The following is a 20,157-nucleotide window of genomic DNA, read 5'->3' as shown; positions in this document are numbered from 1 at the left end:
CGGCATGAAAACCATCATCCAGGTAAGCAAACCCCCAAAGCTGGTTCTGTCCGGACGAACAGAAGTTCTTATGATGTAATAATGATCGGCTGAGTCCGAAGAAGCCATTGAGCCGCTATATCCGCTCAATGACTTAAGCGGGACAGGCACGCAGCGCATACCGCAGCGATGTGATGACGGGCGAGCCGGACGCTCCTTATTTGGTCATGTTGGACTGAGTTAAACTGCTACGAGCGGAGGTTTTTAGTCCTGAGCAGAAACGAAAAGTATCCCAGTGTGAAAGGAGGCTCCGGGACTGCACGCGGATAGCTGTCTGATCTGGACTACACTTCCTGAGGGTACCATGGCGACCACAAGAATAGAAGCAGGATTTTATTTTCTTTACTTTTCTTTTTTCCCCATGCTGCTGTCTGCCTCAGGTGAGTCCGGCGCATTCTCCTAGTGTGGATGCAGCGACAGAAACGCTCCTTCTTCTCGTGATTATTATTATTATTATTATTATTATTATTATTATTATTATTATTATTATTATTATTATTCTTAGAGGTACAGTCAGAACACGTCTGTTTTTTTATTTGGCCTCACATGTGAAATTCAATTCAATTAAATTCAATTCAATTTTATTTATATAGCGCCAAATCACAACATAAGTCGCCTCAAGGCGCTTCATAGATACAGAGAAAAACCCAACAATCATATGACCCCCTATGAGCAAGCACTTTGGCGACAGTGGGAAGGAAAAACTCCCTTTTAACAGGAAGAAACCTCCGGCAGAACCAGGCTCAGGGAGGGGCGGGGCCATCTGCTGCGACTGGTTGGGGTGAGAGAAGGAAGACAGGATAAAGACATGCTGTGGAAGAGAGACAGAGGTTAATAACAGATATGATTCAGTGCAGAGAGGTCTGTTAATACATAATGAGTGAGAAAGGTGACTGGAAAGGAAAAACTCAAAGCATCATGGGAATCCCCGGCAGCCTATATCTATTGCAGCATAACTAAGGGAGGATTCAGGGTCACCTGGTCCAGCCCTAACTATATGCTTTAGCAAAAAGGAAAGTTTGAAGCCTAATCTTGAAAGTAGAGATAGTGTCTGTCTCCTGAATCCAAACTGGAAGCTGGTTCCACAGAAGAGGGGCCTGAAAACTGAAGGCTCTGCCTCCCATTCTACTTTTAAATACTCTAGGAACAACAAGTAGGCCTGCAGAGCGAGAGTGAAGTGCTCTAATAGGGTGATATGGTACTACAAGGTCATTAAGATAAGATGGGGCCTGATTATTTAAGAGCTTGTATGTGAGGAGCAGGATTTTGAATTCTGGATTTAACAGGAAGCCAAAACAGGAGCAATCTGCTCTCTCTTTCTAGTCCCTGTCAGGACTCTTGCTGCAGCATTTTGGATCAGCTGAAGGCTTTTCAGGGAGTTTTTAGGACTTCCTGATAATAATGAATTACAGTCGTCCAGCCTGGAAGTAATAAATGCATGAACTAGTTTTTCAGCGTCACTCTGAGACAGGATATTTCTAACTTTAGAGATGTTGCACAAATGGAAGAACGCAGTCTTACATATTTGTTTAATATGTGCATTGAAGGACATGTCCTGGTCAAAAATGACTCCAAGGTTCCTCACCGCGTTACTGGAGGCCAAGGTAATGCCATCCAGAGTAAGAATCTGCTTAGATACCATATTTCTAGGCTTTTCAGGGCCGAGTACAATAACCTCAGTTTGATCTGAATTGTGAAAAGAGTGAGACAGCTGCACTCTTTGCCCCCAGCTAAAGAGGAAGGAGGTACTTACACTCCCGAGGTCTGCAAACAAGCGACGATGTTTCAGACAGATTTGCGATCCTCGGTGTAAGAGGGGAGAAGCTGTGGTGTGCTCCGTGGGTGGCACACTTACTGTGGTCACAAAGCAAAGTGCAGCTGGAACAGTCCGTCCGTAAAACTACATGAGTGGGGCCTTTTTCTCCACTGATAAGAGCGCAGCTCTGGGATGTTCACCATGTGAACCTGATGAAATGATGAATCTGAGCACAGTTTGGGTCGTTTTGCTGCTAAAGGATGTGCAACACTGTGTTAAAGAGCTTCAGTCATTCAGCAGGATCAGTAATGTCTGATTTTCATCATGTGACTGATCCACTCCTTGTTTGCAGGCTCGTATCCACAAGCGCAAAACGTCACCTGGAAATCCACCAATTTTAAAACGGTTCTGGTCTGGGAGCCCAAACCATCCGCGGATTACTCTTACACAGTGGAACTGTCTCCGTAAGTACCATCCACACCTGGCCTCACAGCCCCATCAGTTCACCTGCGGGAGCACGTTTTCATGTATGTGGGTGTTTCATGTAAACTATGTGTAACACGTCATATGTTGCAGGGTTGGTGGGAACGCACAGAGAATCACTAACTGTATCCGGTCGTCACAAACGATGTGCGATCTCTCCACCGCCATGACTGACCCCAAAGCCTGCTACGTAGCTGATGTCCTATCTCAGCCCCCACAGGGGGCGACCTCTGAACTCTCCGAGTTTCCCCACAAAACCTCGCCAAAATTCTGCCCATACGATGACAGTAAGACCCTTTGATATTATTTTTTATAAATCAGAATAACATAGAAATGAAAGCATGCCCGGGAGAGCGCATGAAGCCAGCGCAGGAACAGTTTAACATGGTAACACACCCGCTCTCATGGTCGCCCTCAGTGAGCATGATGCAAAGAAGTCTCACCGTCACACTCACAGGGTTGTTTCCATCATCGGTCCCTGGATCTGTAGACTTTCACAAAGTTGTTGCCCATCCAATAAAGAAATGCCCGTCACAGTTTCTCTGTCAGGTACAATGTCATCAGGCAGCGGTCTCAAAGCCGAGGTCACCCCTACCTCTGCGCTTGACTTAAACAGGAACACAATGACAGCAGCGCTGCTGCCTCGTGTCACACAGACAGGACCCCTGTGTTTATTTAGTCATCCAGTGAACGGCTTCAGAGGAAATAAAGTTTAGTCTTGTTTTACAATATTTGAAAAGTAAACAAACAAACAAACACTCCTGTTTTCTTGTTTTGTACTACTTGAAGTGTCCTCCAATGAGACGACAGTGTCCGCAGTGGCCCACAGTGTGACACCCGGTCATCAGGGGTCGTTCTGTCTACAGGTCCAGAGAGCAATGTTAACATAAGCAGATTATTTATGTGATCATTCAGCAAACTCAAAGAAAAGCTGATCATTTTATGTCAACACATAAGCTGTTTGTTGAAGCTGTCATTCTCATTTAGTTCAGTGTAATATTGGAAGGTTAACAGAGACTTCAGTGATCACAGGACACACATGTGCATATCCAGCAGTTTCAAAAATACTTCTCCTCCACAGCTGAACTCGACAGGCCCAAGTTCACGCTGGAGGTCAGTGAAGGCAGCGCCACCCTGAACGTGACAGACTCACCCACTGCCATCGCCAACGGTCAACACCTGCAGACTTTGAGGGACATCTTCTCTGAGCGGCTCCACTACAGAGTCACCTACTGGAAGAATAAGAGCACTGGCAAAGTGAGGAGCACCCACCACAGACTGACATCACAACAGCAGTCTTTAACATACGTGAATGACATCACGGGCCTTTCCCTTCTGTTGTCCACAGAAAACATCCAACTACAACACAAGTATGATAAAGGTGACTGGCCTGGATCACGGGGAGAGCTACTGCTTCCAGGTCCAAGCCTACATCCCCAGCCGCACTTATGGCAAGCAGCTGGGAGACCTGAGTCCCCCGCAGTGCTCAAAAGACGAGAACCAGACCATCATAGAAGGTGAGCTCTTTATTTCAGCACAGCACTGACCACGAGCTGCTGACCACAAGCTGCTGACACAGCAGTGTTACAGCAGGATGTGATTTATTTGACTAACAATCGTCTGCAGAAGCCTGTTGACTTGATGAGTAACTTATCATTTTGTGAGGTGAAAATGGAGTTTTCACAAACTCCGTGTGTTTATTTTTGATGCGGAGGAGAACACTAACTGTTAAGGTTGCAAAAGCTCTGTAAAGTGTTTGAACACTGGGCCAGGCTTTCTTCTCCGGTGTGTGTCTGTGTGGGTGTGAAGGAGCTGGGAAATAGAGGTGAGGCAGTAAATCGTGCCTGGATCTGATGGTGTTTACAGAATACAGAATAAGAGGGCGGGGCCAAAATACCAGAGCTTACACACAATGCTGTGGTGCTGGGATGTCTGCCTTTGGGACAGGGGGCGCTCCAGGACCCCAGCACATCCACTTCCCACGGCCTCGTGCGGATGTGCGTCCAGAGCGTGTACATCCGTCCGTAAATATTTGGACTATAAATTCACAGCATGTTTATTTATTGTCTTAGTGAAACAGGTCAAGCACCTCCAGAGTTCTTCATGACTAAAACAACATTACATCTACTTTTAATCCAGTTTTATTTATACAACACGTGACCTCAGTGTGCTTTATATGTGAACAATAACACAAACGTGTTAAAGTGAGTGTTTGTAGTAACTCACACAAAAACATCAGGATGTTTCCCCTCAGACTGTGAAACCTGTGAAAAAAGCACTTCTGCATTCATTACTCTGAAGGTGTTTGTGATGAACTACAGCTGCAGTGTGCCGTGGGTGCACGGATTCTTAATAGAAATCCCACAGCGCCCCCTACAGGCAATAACCCCACACGGAGCCACGTCACTGTGGACTGTCTGTCTGCAGATGTTATTCTGAATTAGCAAACAGTGAAAGTAATCACATTACTCATCACTTTGTTTTGTTTTCAGAGTAATGCAGTATTAATTAGTAAAGTTAAACCAAGTGTGTGAATACGTCATTAATCCTCCGTGGTCACAGCGTCTCCACAGCAGCAAGAACAGTGACTAAATAACTAATACAATATTTTACAAAATATAACAAAACAGCTCTAATTACTGGAACATTGATAGGTATGTACAAATATCATTACCTATGAATGTCACTTATGGATAATAATAATGCATTGCATTTATAAAGCGCTTTATTCATCCACACACTGGTGGAGGCAGCTACAGCAGTAGCTACAGCAGTAGCCACATCGCGCCATCGGCCCCTCTGGCCAACACCAGTAAGGTGAAGTGTCTCGCCAAGGACACAACGACCGAGACTGTCCGAGCCGGGGCTCGAACCGGCAACCGTCTGATTCAAGATGAACTCCCAACTCTTGAGCCGCGATCGGCCCGTTTGTTGAGCGGTTTGTTGAGTCTGCTGGCGTCTGTGAGCCTCCACAGAGGACGGCGCCGACCACAGAGACTCACAGAACATGCTGAGCATTGTCCGACAGATGTTGAAGGACCTCAGAGACGACTGGCCCGTCCTCTAGAGGGCGGTGGTGCTTCTAACCCAGTCCAGGTGTTTTCTGTGTGTACTCTGAGGCATTTATGCTCCTCCACGACGTCCACATCCACCTCCTGGACTGAAGCAGGTCACAGGTTTCTTGGTCCTCCCACAGTCCACAGTCTTTGGTCTTTGTCACGTTGAGCTGCAGATGATTCTGCTCACACAGCATGCGTGTGACTGTGTTACATGGTTCAAACACCACACAGAGTCTGCCTGTGAATTTGTGTGAAAAGCTTCAGTGTGGCTTGTACTGTAGTCTTAAGTACTCTGAGTACTTAAGACTACAGTACTGTATAAAAGCCAGCCCGTGTGGGTTACTGCTTAGAAATGAGCAGTAAAGCTTTGCTGTGACAGACTGTGTTGTGTTTTCCACAGTGTATTCTCCTGCAGTGATCATTTCTGCCATCATCCTCATCCTACTGCTCACCGGGATCATCATCACCGTCACAGTGGTGTGCTGCAAGCGCAAGAAAAAAGCTGCAAACGGTGAAAAGAAGGGCGTAGTATAAAGTATGTGCTTCACTACACATCTCTCGCGGTACGTTGAACTGGACACACGGACATATGTCGCTCAGCATTCCTCAGCCAAACACTGGACTTTCATTTAGTTTCTGTGAAACAACCTTATTTTTGACACTGGGAAGATGGGAAAACTCTGCTGAAGCCCTGCTACAGTATGTACTGATACTGCAAATACTGCATCTCCTTTCCTGGTGCCTGTGACTACTATAGTAAAATATAACAGCTTATTTTATTTAATTTCACAGTCTGCTGTGTAAATGTAAATCATTCTTAGACTGTAGTGGGGATTTTACCTTGGAACACATTTTTATGGAATCAAATGTAGGATGTATATTTTTGTATGTGGTGTATTTATTTTATTGTGTTTAACTGATATTAAAGACAATAAACATGTTACTCCTTACGTTTGTGCATTTTACTGGTAACAGCAGAGCATCGCTGGGCTTTGGTGGTCATCAGCAACACAACAACATTCAGGGGTCAGCGTTTTGCTGGACGCTGTCTGAGCTGATGCAGGATGAAACCCAGCGCTTGGCTCAGACCATCAGTTTAATACATTTGCTGCAGCAGGCTGGATGTGTCACGTTGTTTATTTACAGATAATTTATAAACAAACACGTGTTGATTTACTCAGTGCACGTGTTTGTTTTTGTTATTTTACATTTTCCTGGTTCATTCATTTCTTCACCAGGTTAAAACGGCCGTTCATTAATTAATTAATTAATGTTACAATCCATGTTAAAATGTAAAATAAGGATGGTTAAAGGATTTAGACAGATATGGAATTTCTTGGAATATGTTTAACGAGTTTTCAAAGAGCATTTAAAATGTATATGGTCCATTTTGACCAGCATCCTGTTTTATTGTGAAAAGCTCGTGATTGTAAGAGGAAGTGAATGTGATTGTGATCAGTTGCTGAGAAAAGCTGTGAGGAAAGTACAAGATGTTAGTCCAAGTGTGTAATTGTGTACGAGCTGGACTATCTGCTGTCTTTGTCAGTCGCTGCGAGCAGCTGCTCACTCTCGTTTGAGCATCAAGAGCCTGAAACATCCTGAACATGTCCACTGATGACTCCTTCACACGTAACTCTTATGATCTAGTCCCATTTCACAGGGCTCATGCTGCTCCATGTGACTGTCTCAGCCACAGATGACAGCTGCAGACATAAAGCTACAGAAAAATGACCTGGTAGCTCACAGACATCATGTCCTCCACCCTCTGGAGACATCAGAGCCTATAGAAGCCATGTCTAATATGAGTCCAAGTTTGACGTTTAAAAGACGTCCACAATGACCACACAGGGACTGTAAATAGCCGCACACGGAGGTGCTACGGACGTGAACACTAGACTAGAGATGGACCGATCCGATATTACGTATCGGTCCGATACTGACCTAAATTACTGGATCGGATATCGGAGAGAAATAAAAAATGTAATCCGATCCATTAAATATCAAACAAGCACCTCACAAAACTTGCAACATGGCGTAACTCAGCTCATAACCGAGCAGTGTGGTCATGTGGCTGTGTGTATTAGCCTCAAACCAGCATTTCATCTCCGAGGAAGTTACCCCAGAGAGAAGTAAAGCAAGTGTGTAAGTTCATCTCTGAATGTTTGTAAAGCTTAACAACCGATATATGGAGCGACTGCCTCTCTCTCTCTCTCTCTCTCCTGCTGCTACTTCAATCATGAAACTGATCAATGATCAGCTGATCGTCTCCTTTGTTTTTGGCCCACTTTGCACCAGAAAGAGGAAACCAGCGGCTGAACAACAGCAGCACGTTTAAGCTTGATCAGCTGTTGTTAGAATTTATTTAATATTACTTTCTACTCGAGGATCTTTTTCTACAGCTGACGCTGGTAACTGTGCAGGGGCGGATCTAGCAAAGTTTAGCCAGGGGGGCCGATAGGGCATGAACAGGGAAAAGGGGGCACAAAGACATACTTTTCTTTCTTATTCTCATTTAAAATGTCGAGCTTTTAATAAATAATTATCTGACACCCAAAGTTTTAATCTGATGTAAAATGAATAGAAGTCCATTACTGTATATAGTAACTATTAAGTCTAATATATATACCCTAGTAAGCTATAGTACTTTTTCCTTTGGGAACCATCTGTGCAGTCTGCAGTTCTGCTGAAGAAAGATGTTGAATCTATTTAATTATTCTTGAAAAATTATTGATTCTGTGCATTTTTTTTCACACTGCATCAAATTAAGGTTGATTACGTCGATTAAGCATCATGAGGTGGAGCGTGAGGGGTGGCTCCCTATTTTTTTATTAGGTTATTAGGTTGCTTAATATTTCTGCTAAGTACTCTTTAAAATACCAGAGTAGGGAGGATGGTGCAGGTTTAAGTTCATTAGATTGATCAGTGTTGCTGAATTATGAAATATTTTGGGTGCAGTGTATTTTTTGCATACAGGTCTAACAGAATAGCCTTAGTGTTGTTGTTTATTTACACTAGAGTATGAACTCATACAAAAAGCAGCAAGATATTAAAAAACAGTTTTATTGATTAAAAACACTATATCGGATTCATCAGTGGGACTGGACTCCATATATTACAAAGACGTATTAGGGACACATTAAGAGAAAAATGTTGTCAATCGTTCTGAGAAAAAAGTTGAAAGTGTATTTCAAGAAAACAAGTACTTCTATTACTTTGTGCTAACATATTGATTCCAGAGGGAACGTTGCACATGTTCTAAAGAACAAAGCTTTGACGTCAGCCGCAATCAGGTAGCTTCATTATAGATGATTATCACCATCATCATCATCAATCACAGCATCTGATCGATAACTGATCAGGAGCCGATCAGTGCTTAATTATTTTTAAACCGTCTGTGACTATGAATGTGAAACTGAATTTACATTAAATTTGTTTAACAAAAGCAAAGAAAACAATGCTGATGGTTACAAAATAGTAACGAGGATGTTATTCTTCACACAGGCTGCTTTTCTGTAACCGAAGCAACAGTACTCAACAAAGTAACTGCAGTGTTATTGCAGCACCTTTAACTTACAATATAAAGTGCCTTGAAGCGGCTGCTGTTGTGATGTGGCATCATATATATTTCCCTACATATTCATATGCAGGTATGTACACATACACGCTGATCTATTCATAAAGATTAGAAGTGAAAAGCATTGCATTTGAAACTGTTATTGATTAAACAGCTGTTTAATTTCACAATAATTAAAAGTTGTAATTAAAATGAAGGTTTTATATTTACAGAGTGCCAGAGTACATGACACAAAGCTGGGCAGCACATGAACAAACATGGCTGCTCCTGATGGTTACCGATCTCTGCGGCCTCAGACTTTGCGTTTTGGCAGCTCAGCCTGGTAAACACATTTCCCATCTGTCTGCATGTAACTGACTGTCATCTGACGCTCAGTCACTTGGAAGAAAGCCAGGCCTCCTGCTGTGTGATTGACAGGACTGGAAAAGAGCTGCCAGGACGGAGGGACACTGCTGATGTGACGAGTGGAATGATCACTGACCATCCCACTCCCGCTGACAACATACGAGCTCCCATCATCCTCTCTGATGAACTGTTGGAGGAGAGAACAGAGAAACTGCGTCTTCTTTTGATGGGTTGGATTGTCACACTTTCTACACAAAGATCAGGAACTAGCATCTCTTTGTTTAACATTAATATGATATCCTCTGGTTTGGGGCACAGAAACTGATCAGCAGTCAGAAACACTTGGTCAACACGTCATAGCACAGGACTGGTTGTCCCAGCAGGTCAGTGCGATGGACTGAATATAATGGAGACACTTCACTCCCTTGTTTTAACTGGTGAAAGTGATGTTCTGTATGTGAACACACCTGCAGATCATGATCATGGCCACACAGGTAAACGGTGACTCCGTACTTCTTCAGCAGAGGCCGTAGTTTGTCGACTAGACAGGCTGTAGGTCCGTGATTGCCAATAGACCACACAGGATAATGACCAGCCACCACCACATAGTCAGACCTGCACAAGCCAGACAGCCTTTAAACTCCCACACAGAGGGACCAGCAACACCAGCAGAGCTAACTGGTTTAAACTGTTGGGTGTATGTTTCCCTCTCTTTGATGCTCTTCTTTATTTGGTTTTCTGTACACTGTATATTTATTTAAATCCTCATTCTGCGTAATATTTGTCATAGAGATGGACCGATCCGATATTACGTATCGGTATCGGTCCGATACTGACCTAAATTACTGGATCGGATATCGGCGAGAAATAAAAAATGTAATCCGATCCATTAAATATCAAAAAAGCACCTCACAAAACTTGCGACACGGCGTAACTCGTCTCATAACCGTAGCACGTCGGAGCAGTGTGGTCACGTGATACAGCGGCTGTGTGTATTTGTAGTCTCGCTACCAAACCAGCATTTCATCTCAGAGGAAGTTATCCCAGAGAGAAGTAAAGCAAGTGTGTAAGTTCCTCTCTGAATGTTTGTAAAGCATTCCCACGTTAAGCTTAACAACTGATATATGGAGCAAGTGCCTCTCTCTCTCTCTCTCTCTCTCCTGCCGCTACTTCATGAAACTGCTTAAATGATCAGCTGATCGGCTTTTCTGTCGCGACTCCGTCTCTCTTGTTTGTTTTTGGCCCACTTTGCACCAGAAAGAGGAAACCAGCGGCTGAACAACAGCAGCACGTTTAAGCTTGATAAGCTGTTGTTAGAATTTATTTAATATTACTTTCTACACCAGGATCTTTTTCTACAGCTGACGGCTGGTAACTGTGCAGGGGCGGATCTAGCAAAGTTTAGCCAAGGGGGCCGATAGGGCATTAACAGGGAAAAGGGGGCACAAAGACATACTTTTCTTTCTTATTCTCATTTAAAATGTCTAGCTTTTAATAAATAATTATCTGAATCTTACACCCAAAGTTTTAATCTGATGTAAAATGTATAGAAGTCCATTACTGTATATAGTAACTGTTAAGTCTAATATACCCTAGTAAGCTATAGTACTTTTTCCTTTGGGAAAGTACCATCTGTGCAGTCTGCAATTCTGTTGAAGAAAGATGTTGAATCTATTTAATTATTCTTGAAAAAATAATTTATTTCTGTGCATTTTTTTTTCACACTGCATCAAATTAAAGTTGATTACATCGATTAAGCATCACAAAGTGGAGGATGGAGGGTGGTTCCCTATTTTTTATTTTTTTTTGCTGGTAGTTTGCAACCCTATTAGTTAGGTTGCTTAATATTTCTGCTAAGTACTCTTTAAAATACCAGAATAGGAAGGATGGAGCAGGTTTAAGTTTATTAGATTGATCAGTGTTGCTGAACTATGAAATATTTTGGGCGCAGTGTACTTTTTAGAGATGGCACGATACCACTTTTTTATGTCCGATACCGATACCGATATCATGAATTTGGATATCTGCCGATACCGATATGAATCCGATATAGTGTGTTTTTTAATCAATAAAACTGTTTTTTAATATCTTGCTGCATTTTGTATAAGTTCATAGTCAAGTTTAAATAAACAACAGCACTAAAGCTATTCTGTTATACCTGTGTGTAAAAAGTACACTGCGCCCAAAATATTTCATAGTTCAGCAACACTGATCAATCTAATAAACTTAAACCTGCTCCATCCTTCCTATTCTGGTATTTTAAAGAGTACTTAGCAGAAATATTAAGCAACCTAACTAATAGGGTTGCAAACTACCAGCAAAAAAAAATAAAAAATAGGGAACCACCCTCCATCCTCCACTTTGTGATGCTTAATCGATGTAATCAACTTTAATTTGATGCAGTGTGAAAAAAAAATGCACAGAAATAAATTATTTTTTCAAGAATAATTAAATAGATTCAACATCTTTCTTCAACAGAATTGCAGACTGCACAGATGGTACTTTCCCAAAGGAAAAAGTACTATAGCTTACTAGGGTATATTAGACTTAACAGTTACTATATACAGTAATGGACTTCTATACATTTTACATCAGATTAAAACTTTGGGTGTAAGATTCAGATAATTATTTATTAAAAGCTAGACATTTTAAATGAGAATAAGAAAGAAAAGTATGTCTTTGTGCCCCCTTTTCCCTGTTAATGCCCTATCGGCCCCCTTGGCTAAACTTTGCTAGATCCGCCCCTGCACAGTTACCAGCCGTCAGCTGCGTAGAAAAAGATCCTGGTGTAGAAAGTAATATTAAATAAATTCTAACAACAGCTTATCAAGCTTAAACGTGCTGCTGTTGTTCAGCCGCTGGTTTCCTCTTTCTGGTGCAAAGTGGGCCAAAAACAAACAAGAGAGACGGAGTCGCGACAGAAAAGCCGATCAGCTGATCATTTAAGCAGTTTCATGAAGTAGCGGCAGGAGAGAGAGAGAGAGAGAGAGAGGCACTTGCTCCATATATCAGTTGTTAAGCTTAACGTGGGAATGCTTTACAAACATTCAGAGAGGAACTTACACACTTGCTTTACTTCTCTCTGGGATAACTTCCTCTGAGATGAAATGCTGGTTTGGTAGCGAGACTACAAATACACACAGCCGCTGTATCACGTGACCACACTGCTCCGACGTGCTACGGTTATGAGACGAGTTACGCCGTGTCGCAAGTTTTGTGAGGTGCTTTTTTGATATTTAATGGATCGGATTACATTTTTTATTTCTCGCCGATATCCGATCCAGTAATTTAGGTCAGTATCGGACCGATACCGATACGTAATATCGGATCGGTCCATCTCTAGTACTTTTTACACACAGGTATAACAGAATAGCTTTAGTGCTGTTGTTTATTTAAACTTGACTATGAACTTATACAAAATGCAGCAAGATATTAAAAAACAGTTTTATTGATTAAAAAACACACTATATCGGATTCATATCGGTATCGGCAGATATCCAAATTCATGATATCGGTATCGGTATCGGACATAAAAAAGTGGTATCGTGCCATCTCTAATTTGTCACACAGTTGTATATCAAACCTTTAATAAATCACAAATGTATCTTTGTATTGGGTGACATCTGTGCAGATAACTGGTCAAACGAATCTGTGTTTGAATCACCTGCTGCTGGCCAGTTTAGCACTGATCCAGTTCCACTGGTTTGCTGCTGCCGTGGAGTCCTCTGGTCCCACAGGCTGGACCTGGTCATTGGTGTTTCCACAGAGCACCACCGTATCAATCATCAGGATGCTCACTGACACGTTTGTGTGTGGAACAGTAAACTGAAGATCGTAATAAAGAGCTGGGTAATTCCTACAGAGACAACACATCATAACGTCCAAGCAACACTGAGGTCTGGAACCTTGAATCATCTCAGTTATCACAGAAACGAGTGTACAAAACATCAGAGCACGTTTTAGCAACGTCTGAAACACGATTTTAATGCAAGTCACATGATAACTAGTTCAGGTCAAAGCTACAGGTGTAAGAAGACTGACCTTCTCACTCAAACCTTGTCTGTATTGCTTGATATTTACCATCGGTGGGATATGTTAGAGTAAGCCATTTGTGCTGAGATGTTGCCGATATGGTCGTGGTTTCCAGCAGTTAGGTACCACTGTATATCCAGTAGAGATGGCTGCGAGAAGACACCTTCAAACGTGTTCTGTGGAGGAGAAATACCTCACAGTTTATGTCTGTGTAGGCTCTCAGTCGTCCAGCTCATGGTAGTCTAAGAAGCTTTGAAAGTACTGGACTCCTTCTGTTTCACCTGTCATCAAAGAAGCTTCTGCAAGTCTAAAACCTGAGGTATTTAAACCCAAGAGAGTCACTGACCCACTATGGATTTATTCCACAAACATGAGTGTGCCATGGGCTCCCCAGTGTCACCCATTATAGCCAAGCTTTACATGGAGGAAGCGGAAAATAAAGCACTTAGCCACTGGCACAGATACGAGGATGACACCTGGGTCAAAATCAGAACCCAGGAAGTAGAAGCCTTCACTGCTCACATGAGCTCTGTGGATAGAAACACACCAGGGCAAAGGATAACTGTTCACTGTTTCTGGACTGTGCCGTGCGCACGGAGGTGAACGGAAACCTCAACACTGACGTTTACCAGTTTACCAGGACATCTGCATCTCAAGGACAAAGGTCTTTCGAGGATGTCAGTGTTCACATTGTGGGCAGAGAAGACAGATGGTTTGAAAGAGGAGTGAAAGAAGTTATCTATGTCCACTGTGAATAATCATCTTTAAATAAAGGCTGCCTTACATCACCAACTGTCTGCTGGCTACGATGCAGTTTCTCTTCCAGGTGCCTGACATTTACATCAGGTAACCTCAACAGGTCACATGACAGGGTAAGGCAAGGTCTCACAATGGTTCCACCTGAAACATACTTATCACGCCTCCGTTCTTGTATCACACCGTGACTCACGTGACGAGGCTCGTGATCAGTAGTGGGTCAACAACTCTTAGCCTGCAGTCTGTTAGACTGATGATAGCGTTAACAAGCTGCTAGCTGCAAATAATCATGTGCAGTTCTGAAAGCAGACTATGACCTCACCTCAACTAATGCCAGCTCGGTGGTGAGTAGCCTCAGTAACACTAATAAATCACACAGCAGCAGTACATTCACGTAGTTGTAAAAACATGACAATAGTAATCCAAAGTATTCAGAATCCCTTACTCACATTGAGTAACTGAACAGAATATGTTACAAACTACATTTTGGGGCATGTATTCTGTAATCTGTAGTGGAATATGCTTTAAAAGTAACCTTCCCAACACTGGGTACCAGTACTGTCCCTCCAGTCTTCACTTTGCAGGGAATATGGTGATCGGGTGTTTCTTTGGAAACCTCAAGCCACATTTTGCAGCTTTCTGGAGTCCAGCAGAGCTAAACATGGACAAGCTTCCTGTTGCTATGGGTTTCTTTTGGTTCTCTTACCTATTGTGAAGTTCACAAAGAAACTGGCAGTGAATAAATTATCCCTGCTCATCTTCACTGTAAAAGAGTGTAGCAACACCAGTGAGAAGTGCTAACTACAAATCTAAAACTATGCGTTTGATTTGTAACATTTTAGTTTTTAGCCAAGGAAATGACATCACCCTGCAGAATCCTTTAGGGTAGACTAAACTCTGAAGAGATGCTATTCATCGCAAAGTCTGGGGCTACAAGAAGAGCTCAACAGAATATATCAACAGCTGTTAATGCATGGGTCCTGATATGATACACCTTGAAGCGTGGGTCTTCCACATCCTTGACGCCGCTAAAATAGAAGTGATCTCCAAGGCTGAGAACAAAGTCCACCCCCTCGGATTGGGCCAGTCTATCCATCTCTGCAGCAATAGCTTTCTCTTGAGCAGTGTAGTAAGGAGGAAAAGGCAGCCCACCCCAGTCTGCAAGCACCACAAAGTTCAGCACACCTACAGACAATGAAGACACTTTTCTCAACACATGTGCACCATCCACAGACAGATACATACATGTGAATGGTTTTGTGGTTTAAAAACTATGTGTGAAATGCCTTAATGAAAACAAATGGTGAACATTCAAACAGACAGGCCCTGGCCAGATGGTGGATTCACACCCACAACCTTCTTGTTTATTACTTTGGCTGGGCAACAACAGCACTAAATATTGTGCCCCATGCTGCCCTCTAGTGGTGCCATATGACCTAAATCAGTGGTTCTCAACCGTTTCACAATGAGTACCACCTCAATAAATATATGGCTCTTAAAGTACCACCCTTATGACTGACATTAAAGTACAGTAGTATGGGCCTATTTAACACCACATATAGTTTACACAAGACAATTTTATTTCTTATATGAATGAATTTTATTTTAACTTTCATAAACAGGACGTGACAAGTGATAATAATAACAACTGTACTGCATTAAAACATTCACAGCAGGTGGGATAGCCAATCTTTAAGTGATGACCCGATGAAACCTGCGTCAGTCCAAACTACTCTGAGATTATTAAGGCTGTTGTGTTTTCAACATGTTTTAATGCTTTCGATCTTGTTCTGTTTAATCTGATCAAGCCCTGTTGGCCTCTCTCGGTTTTTATTACCACTGTTCATTTTAAAGCTCAGTTTTTAAACCCTTACGATGTAACTGCAGCCCATGCAGCAGTATATTAATGACTAACCTCGTATTGCAGTTGTTCTCCTGACTGAAGTTTGGTCCGTTTACAGCATCCTGTCATGCGACTGCCAGGGGCGTAATTTCCAGAGGGATTAGGCGGGTTATGACCCCCCCCCCCCCATTAATCAGACCCAACCAATATAACCCCCCCCCCAATAAAATTATGAATTATCTTGCATAAATAGGCTGTTGATTTTCTTTACTCATTTCAGTTATTACCAGCAAAATAGTTGAATGTTTAATCATCTGGGAATTTACTCAGATTTATTTATTTATTTAGACAGAGATCTTGACCCCCCCAATGTTCAGCACAAAGTTACGCCGATGGCGACTGGATTTGTCCCTAACCATCGGGAACCCTCACGTTAACTTTTACAGAGTGGAAGAAAGTTAGCGTTCATCCTCCATCTTCACTGTTTGTGTTATGCTAACATAGCTGTGTAGTTAGCGGTCACGTAGCACATCATTATATACCAGCTAGCCCAACTTCAGTAACCCTACAAACGTCACTGCTGTTTAGTTTCCTGTCTTCATTTATGCTGGAAGTGATAGCAGAGCTTTACAGTTTAATTTGTGTTGTGGCGATTAAGCTGCCGGATTTTTGGCTTCACAACTCTTCGTGGTCCGTGGACATCGAACCTCAGTTTGCTCTTTGTGGCATTTCAGAAACAAAATAACACCATGTGGTGGCCTCGCTGGATCTGCTGCGATGACCCGCTGTGTGATGACCCTTCTCTGGGCTCCCCCCACCCAAGGGAAATTCACCGCTCTCAAGGCGCTGCTGCTGCGCCGCTACTCCCTCTCCGATGCAGAGCGGGCCAAGATACTCCTCTCTCTCTCAGGCCTGGGTGATGGTACCGCTCTTGAGCTCATGGAGCGCACGCTGTCCTTGCTAAGAATGGATGATGGCGGATTTCTCTTCACTCACGTCTTCCTCCGACAGTTGCCGGCACCAGTGCCAGCTGGCCTCGCCAACTCCCCGCTGCTGGCCTTGGAGGATTACCGCTCACTCGCAGAAGAACCAGATCGTATTCTCCTGGCTACTAGGAGCTTTGGCATCCAGGTGATAGTTCCGACGGCATCTCCTGCCCACCCACCGATTCTCCCGGGGGCCTCTGACTCATCGATGGTGGCTGGGATCGTGGCACGGCGGCGCCTTGGAAAACAGCTGTGTTTTTACCAACAGCATTTTGGCACCACAGCACGGCGCTGTCTGCCGCCTTTGCAGTTTCAAGGCCCAGGGAAACGAGCCTGCCAGCGCTCTGTAGCGGCTGCGACCGCTGGCGATAAGGAAAGGCTGCTCTTCATAGAGAACTCATTCTCAGGGAGACGTTTTTTGGTTGACTCGGGCTCCCAGAAGAGTCTCGTGAAGTCTCATGTCGTCTTTGCAAACCTCCACAATGGTATATTCTTTAATCCTAAAAACAATTGGAGATTTCCTGCATACCACTAGAGAGAGCCCAAGTACCACCAGGGGTACGCATACCACAGTTTGAGAATGACTGACCTAAATAACACTACAGCTAACCGCGCTAACGCGCTGACACGGCGCAGCCCCACGCATTGGGCAATCTGCGCTAACTTGCTAACGGAGATTTGCTGGGTTAATGCAGTTATGGCGTTAAGGTCATTTTAAGGAGATTAACGCTGACAGCACTAATAAAAACACATCTTTTGATGTTTTTTTTAATTTTATTTAAATGGTGTGCAAAAGTCTCAAGACATCTTATTCCTTTATATTTTGCTTCCAGGGAGTCAGATTGTTGCCAGACTTTGCATTTTTCTTTTTCAACACAGCACTCGTGTGCTGGCTCATGCCCTGCCCACCTCACGTTTGGGAGACTGTAATACCATTCTCTTTGCTCTCCTCAAAAACAAACTTCTCAGTTGGCTCCACATGGTACAGATGGTACATCTACACAAATCTGCACCAATGACTGTTGCACCCATTCTCAGCTTCACTAGCTCCCTATCCACATTGTATTCAGTACAATATTTTGGTTCTTTGACTCTGACCTGCTTCAGCCTTAGACTCCTTCTCATGTCCTCTGCTCAGTCAGCTGCTCCTCACGTCAAACTGGACACTTCACGTGATGGAGTCTTTCGCTGCGCTGCACCTTGACTTTGAAATTCATTACTACACCTTCAACAGCTCGACTCTGACAGAGTCAAATCTCAGCTCAAAACTTAACATTTTCATTTGCATGTCAACTCTAATCATCCTTAACTTTTTAGTATTCCTATCTTCTAAAACTGTTCTTGTTATTTTGTGTTGTAGGGGCCAACAAATAAATATTATCGTTATTATAACGCTGACCTATCAGTCATTCAAGCCTTATAAAGGTACCCAGCTCAAGGGATGAACCAATGATGCAGCTACACTAAACACACAACTTGGCAAATACCCTGTTTTGTAACTTTGGGCACTTTATTAGCAGCCTGTCACAACAAGGAAACAAAGTAATATGTTTAAGCTCAAATATAAGGCTCGAACCTGATAGTCCTTAATCACGACTCTTCATGTACTTCCTGTGTGACAGGTCATCACACTGTAAATCAAACCTAACACTGACTAACATAAGCAGCAGCCTACCTTGTTCCACAGCGTCGAGGCCTTTCCACAAGTTATGAAAGCTTAGAATCAACACTATACACATGAGCCTGTCCATGGCTTCACTGTGCTCCCGTTTAAAACCGAAACAAACCTGAAACTTCCTGCATCAGGCCGGGCGAGAAAAACAGGATATCAGCTGATCAGCAGGTCAAAGTACAAACTGACTGCAGTTGCTCTAAGCAGACACGTTGTGACACACTGCAGCGAGTAAAAGAAGTGCAGACCTTCACACGGATCTTGCAGTATTTTCTGCTCTGCATGAAATGATTTTAAAGGAAGCTCTAAAGACAAACCTCTGAAAAAAGCAAAAACATAACGAGATTAAACACCTGTGTGGGTGTTTCCTGTGGTTACAGTGTGCAACTTTTATTATACTATCATTCAAGGCTAACGACGACAGCAATTCCTAAATTAGAGTAATTTAACTAAATACAGGCTGTGCAGAGAGCGCTATGCTGACTGGTGCACTGACAGGGTCACAGCAGTGTGATGTTGTCACCCTCCGTGGAAAAGCAAGAGATAGTGATGATGTTCTGCAACAATCCCACCCAGCCGGGGACCGTCCACCCTCCAAGATAACCATGCTCGTTCCAGTAGGAAGTGAATTCACTTTCACTGATGTAGTGCCAGACAGTTTCTTCACACTTCAGTCATCCCCTCTGATAAACAACACCCACGTATCAATAACAGAAAATGTGACATTGGTAGAAAAAAACTTGGTGTTTCATGGATGCTGCACAACTCACAGGTGCATTGTCCTTGTAATTGTGTTACTATTTATGGGCAAATAAGAGAAACATTGTTACAACAGAAATAAAATCAACCAACACAACGTTTAGTTCTTTTGTGGTAATTTTATGAAAAGCAATGTTTTTAAGTTTCTTAAAAATAGAGATGGTGAATCCAAACTGGGAGAACTTCAAAGGAAGCCAGTACAGGAGAAGTCTCACTGTGGCGTTTTGGATCAACTCAAAGCTTTTCAGGGAGTTTTTAGGACTTCCTGTTGACAGCGATTACAGATAGAAGTAATAAACGTATGAAGAAAAGCAGTCGTACACATTTATATTTTGGTACATGGACTGGCTCTCATGCACCGCCTTTCTACTCTCAGCACTTTATACAAGAGTCCTCATCCACCCCGTTTATAGAATCATGTTTTTCCATGTTTAACTGAGCTCAGGTAGAGAACGGGAACAGGGTTGATGTGCAAGGCTGTAGCAACTACAGTGTGATGATATGGAAACAGCGTCTGAAACTAGGGTGAAGACAGATGTCGTGATCAGCAAGCAGCAGTATGGATTCATGAGCAGGAGCTGGACCAGCACACATGTAAGCACAGCGAGACGGCGGGGAGGCGTGTCATAGATGAGGCAGATGGTTCACATCAGAGATCAGCTCTGAGCCTCCTCTTGGTCTCAACGCTGATGGACAGGTTGAGCTGCAGTGAGAGTGGAGAGCCAGGAGGGGTGGAGGTATGTGCTGGATCGCTTTCAAGATCGACCTCCATCACTGCAGAGCAGCTCTTGCTACCCATGTTGAGTTCCCCAAAAAAGTCTTTTTGTATAATTCTGAAATTATTATTTTTAAC

At 43.1% G+C, this 20,157-nt stretch overlaps 2 protein-coding genes across 2 annotated transcripts; one reads left to right on the top strand and one right to left on the bottom strand.

Annotated features, from left to right (window-relative positions):
* Positions 1 to 235: 235 nt before the first annotated feature.
* Positions 236 to 6,302, top strand: f3a (coagulation factor III, tissue factor a). Its single transcript, XM_086305275.1, has 6 exons — positions 236 to 419; positions 2,148 to 2,259; positions 2,372 to 2,565; positions 3,360 to 3,535; positions 3,627 to 3,795; positions 5,738 to 6,302. Exons 1-6 carry the CDS (start codon positions 344 to 346, stop codon positions 5,869 to 5,871), a joined length of 861 nt encoding a protein of 286 aa, XP_086161401.1. The 5' UTR covers positions 236 to 343; the 3' UTR covers positions 5,872 to 6,302.
* Positions 6,303 to 8,375: 2,073 nt separating this feature from the next.
* Positions 8,376 to 20,126, bottom strand: LOC147321353 (tartrate-resistant acid phosphatase type 5-like). Its single transcript, XM_086305274.1, has 6 exons — positions 18,549 to 20,126; positions 15,039 to 15,229; positions 13,337 to 13,464; positions 12,921 to 13,112; positions 9,724 to 9,871; positions 8,376 to 9,443 (listed from the first exon to the last, which is right to left on the bottom strand). Exons 1-6 carry the CDS (start codon positions 18,622 to 18,624, stop codon positions 9,204 to 9,206), a joined length of 975 nt encoding a protein of 324 aa, XP_086161400.1. The 5' UTR covers positions 18,625 to 20,126; the 3' UTR covers positions 8,376 to 9,203.
* Positions 20,127 to 20,157: the final 31 nt, after the last annotated feature.

The sequence above is a fragment of the Aulonocara sp. 'chitande type north' Nkhata Bay genome, linkage group LG9 (genome assembly GCF_057382095.1).
Source record: "Aulonocara sp. 'chitande type north' Nkhata Bay isolate Kocher_YH1m ecotype deep benthic linkage group LG9, A_spYH_male_GT1.1, whole genome shotgun sequence".
In the NCBI taxonomy this organism is placed as follows: Eukaryota; Metazoa; Chordata; class Actinopteri; order Cichliformes; family Cichlidae; genus Aulonocara; species Aulonocara sp. 'chitande type north' Nkhata Bay.
This window is presented reverse-complemented; position numbering and strand designations above follow the sequence as displayed.

What these genes read in the sequence shown, in the direction of transcription:
- f3a (XM_086305275.1), top strand. Translation starts at nt 344, where the DNA reads ATGGCGACCACAAGAATAGAAGCAGGATTTTATTTTCTTTACTTTTCT. An exon ending in AGAATAAGAGCACTGGCAAA is followed by an intron (nt 3,536 to 3,626) that starts GTGAGGAGCACC and finishes TGTTGTCCACAG; the next exon opens with AAAACATCCAACTACAACAC. An exon ending in GAACCAGACCATCATAGAAG is followed by an intron (nt 3,796 to 5,737) that starts GTGAGCTCTTTA and finishes TGTTTTCCACAG; the next exon opens with TGTATTCTCCTGCAGTGATC.
- LOC147321353 (XM_086305274.1), bottom strand. Translation starts at nt 18,624, where the DNA reads ATGGACAGGCTCATGTGTATAGTGTTGATTCTAAGCTTTCATAACTTG. An exon ending in CCTCGACGCTGTGGAACAAG is followed by an intron (nt 15,230 to 18,548) that starts GTAGGCTGCTGC and finishes CATTGTCTGTAG; the next exon opens with GTGTGCTGAACTTTGTGGTG. An exon ending in TGGAAGACCCACGCTTCAAG is followed by an intron (nt 13,465 to 15,038) that starts GTGTATCATATC and finishes TCTCCTCCACAG; the next exon opens with AACACGTTTGAAGGTGTCTT.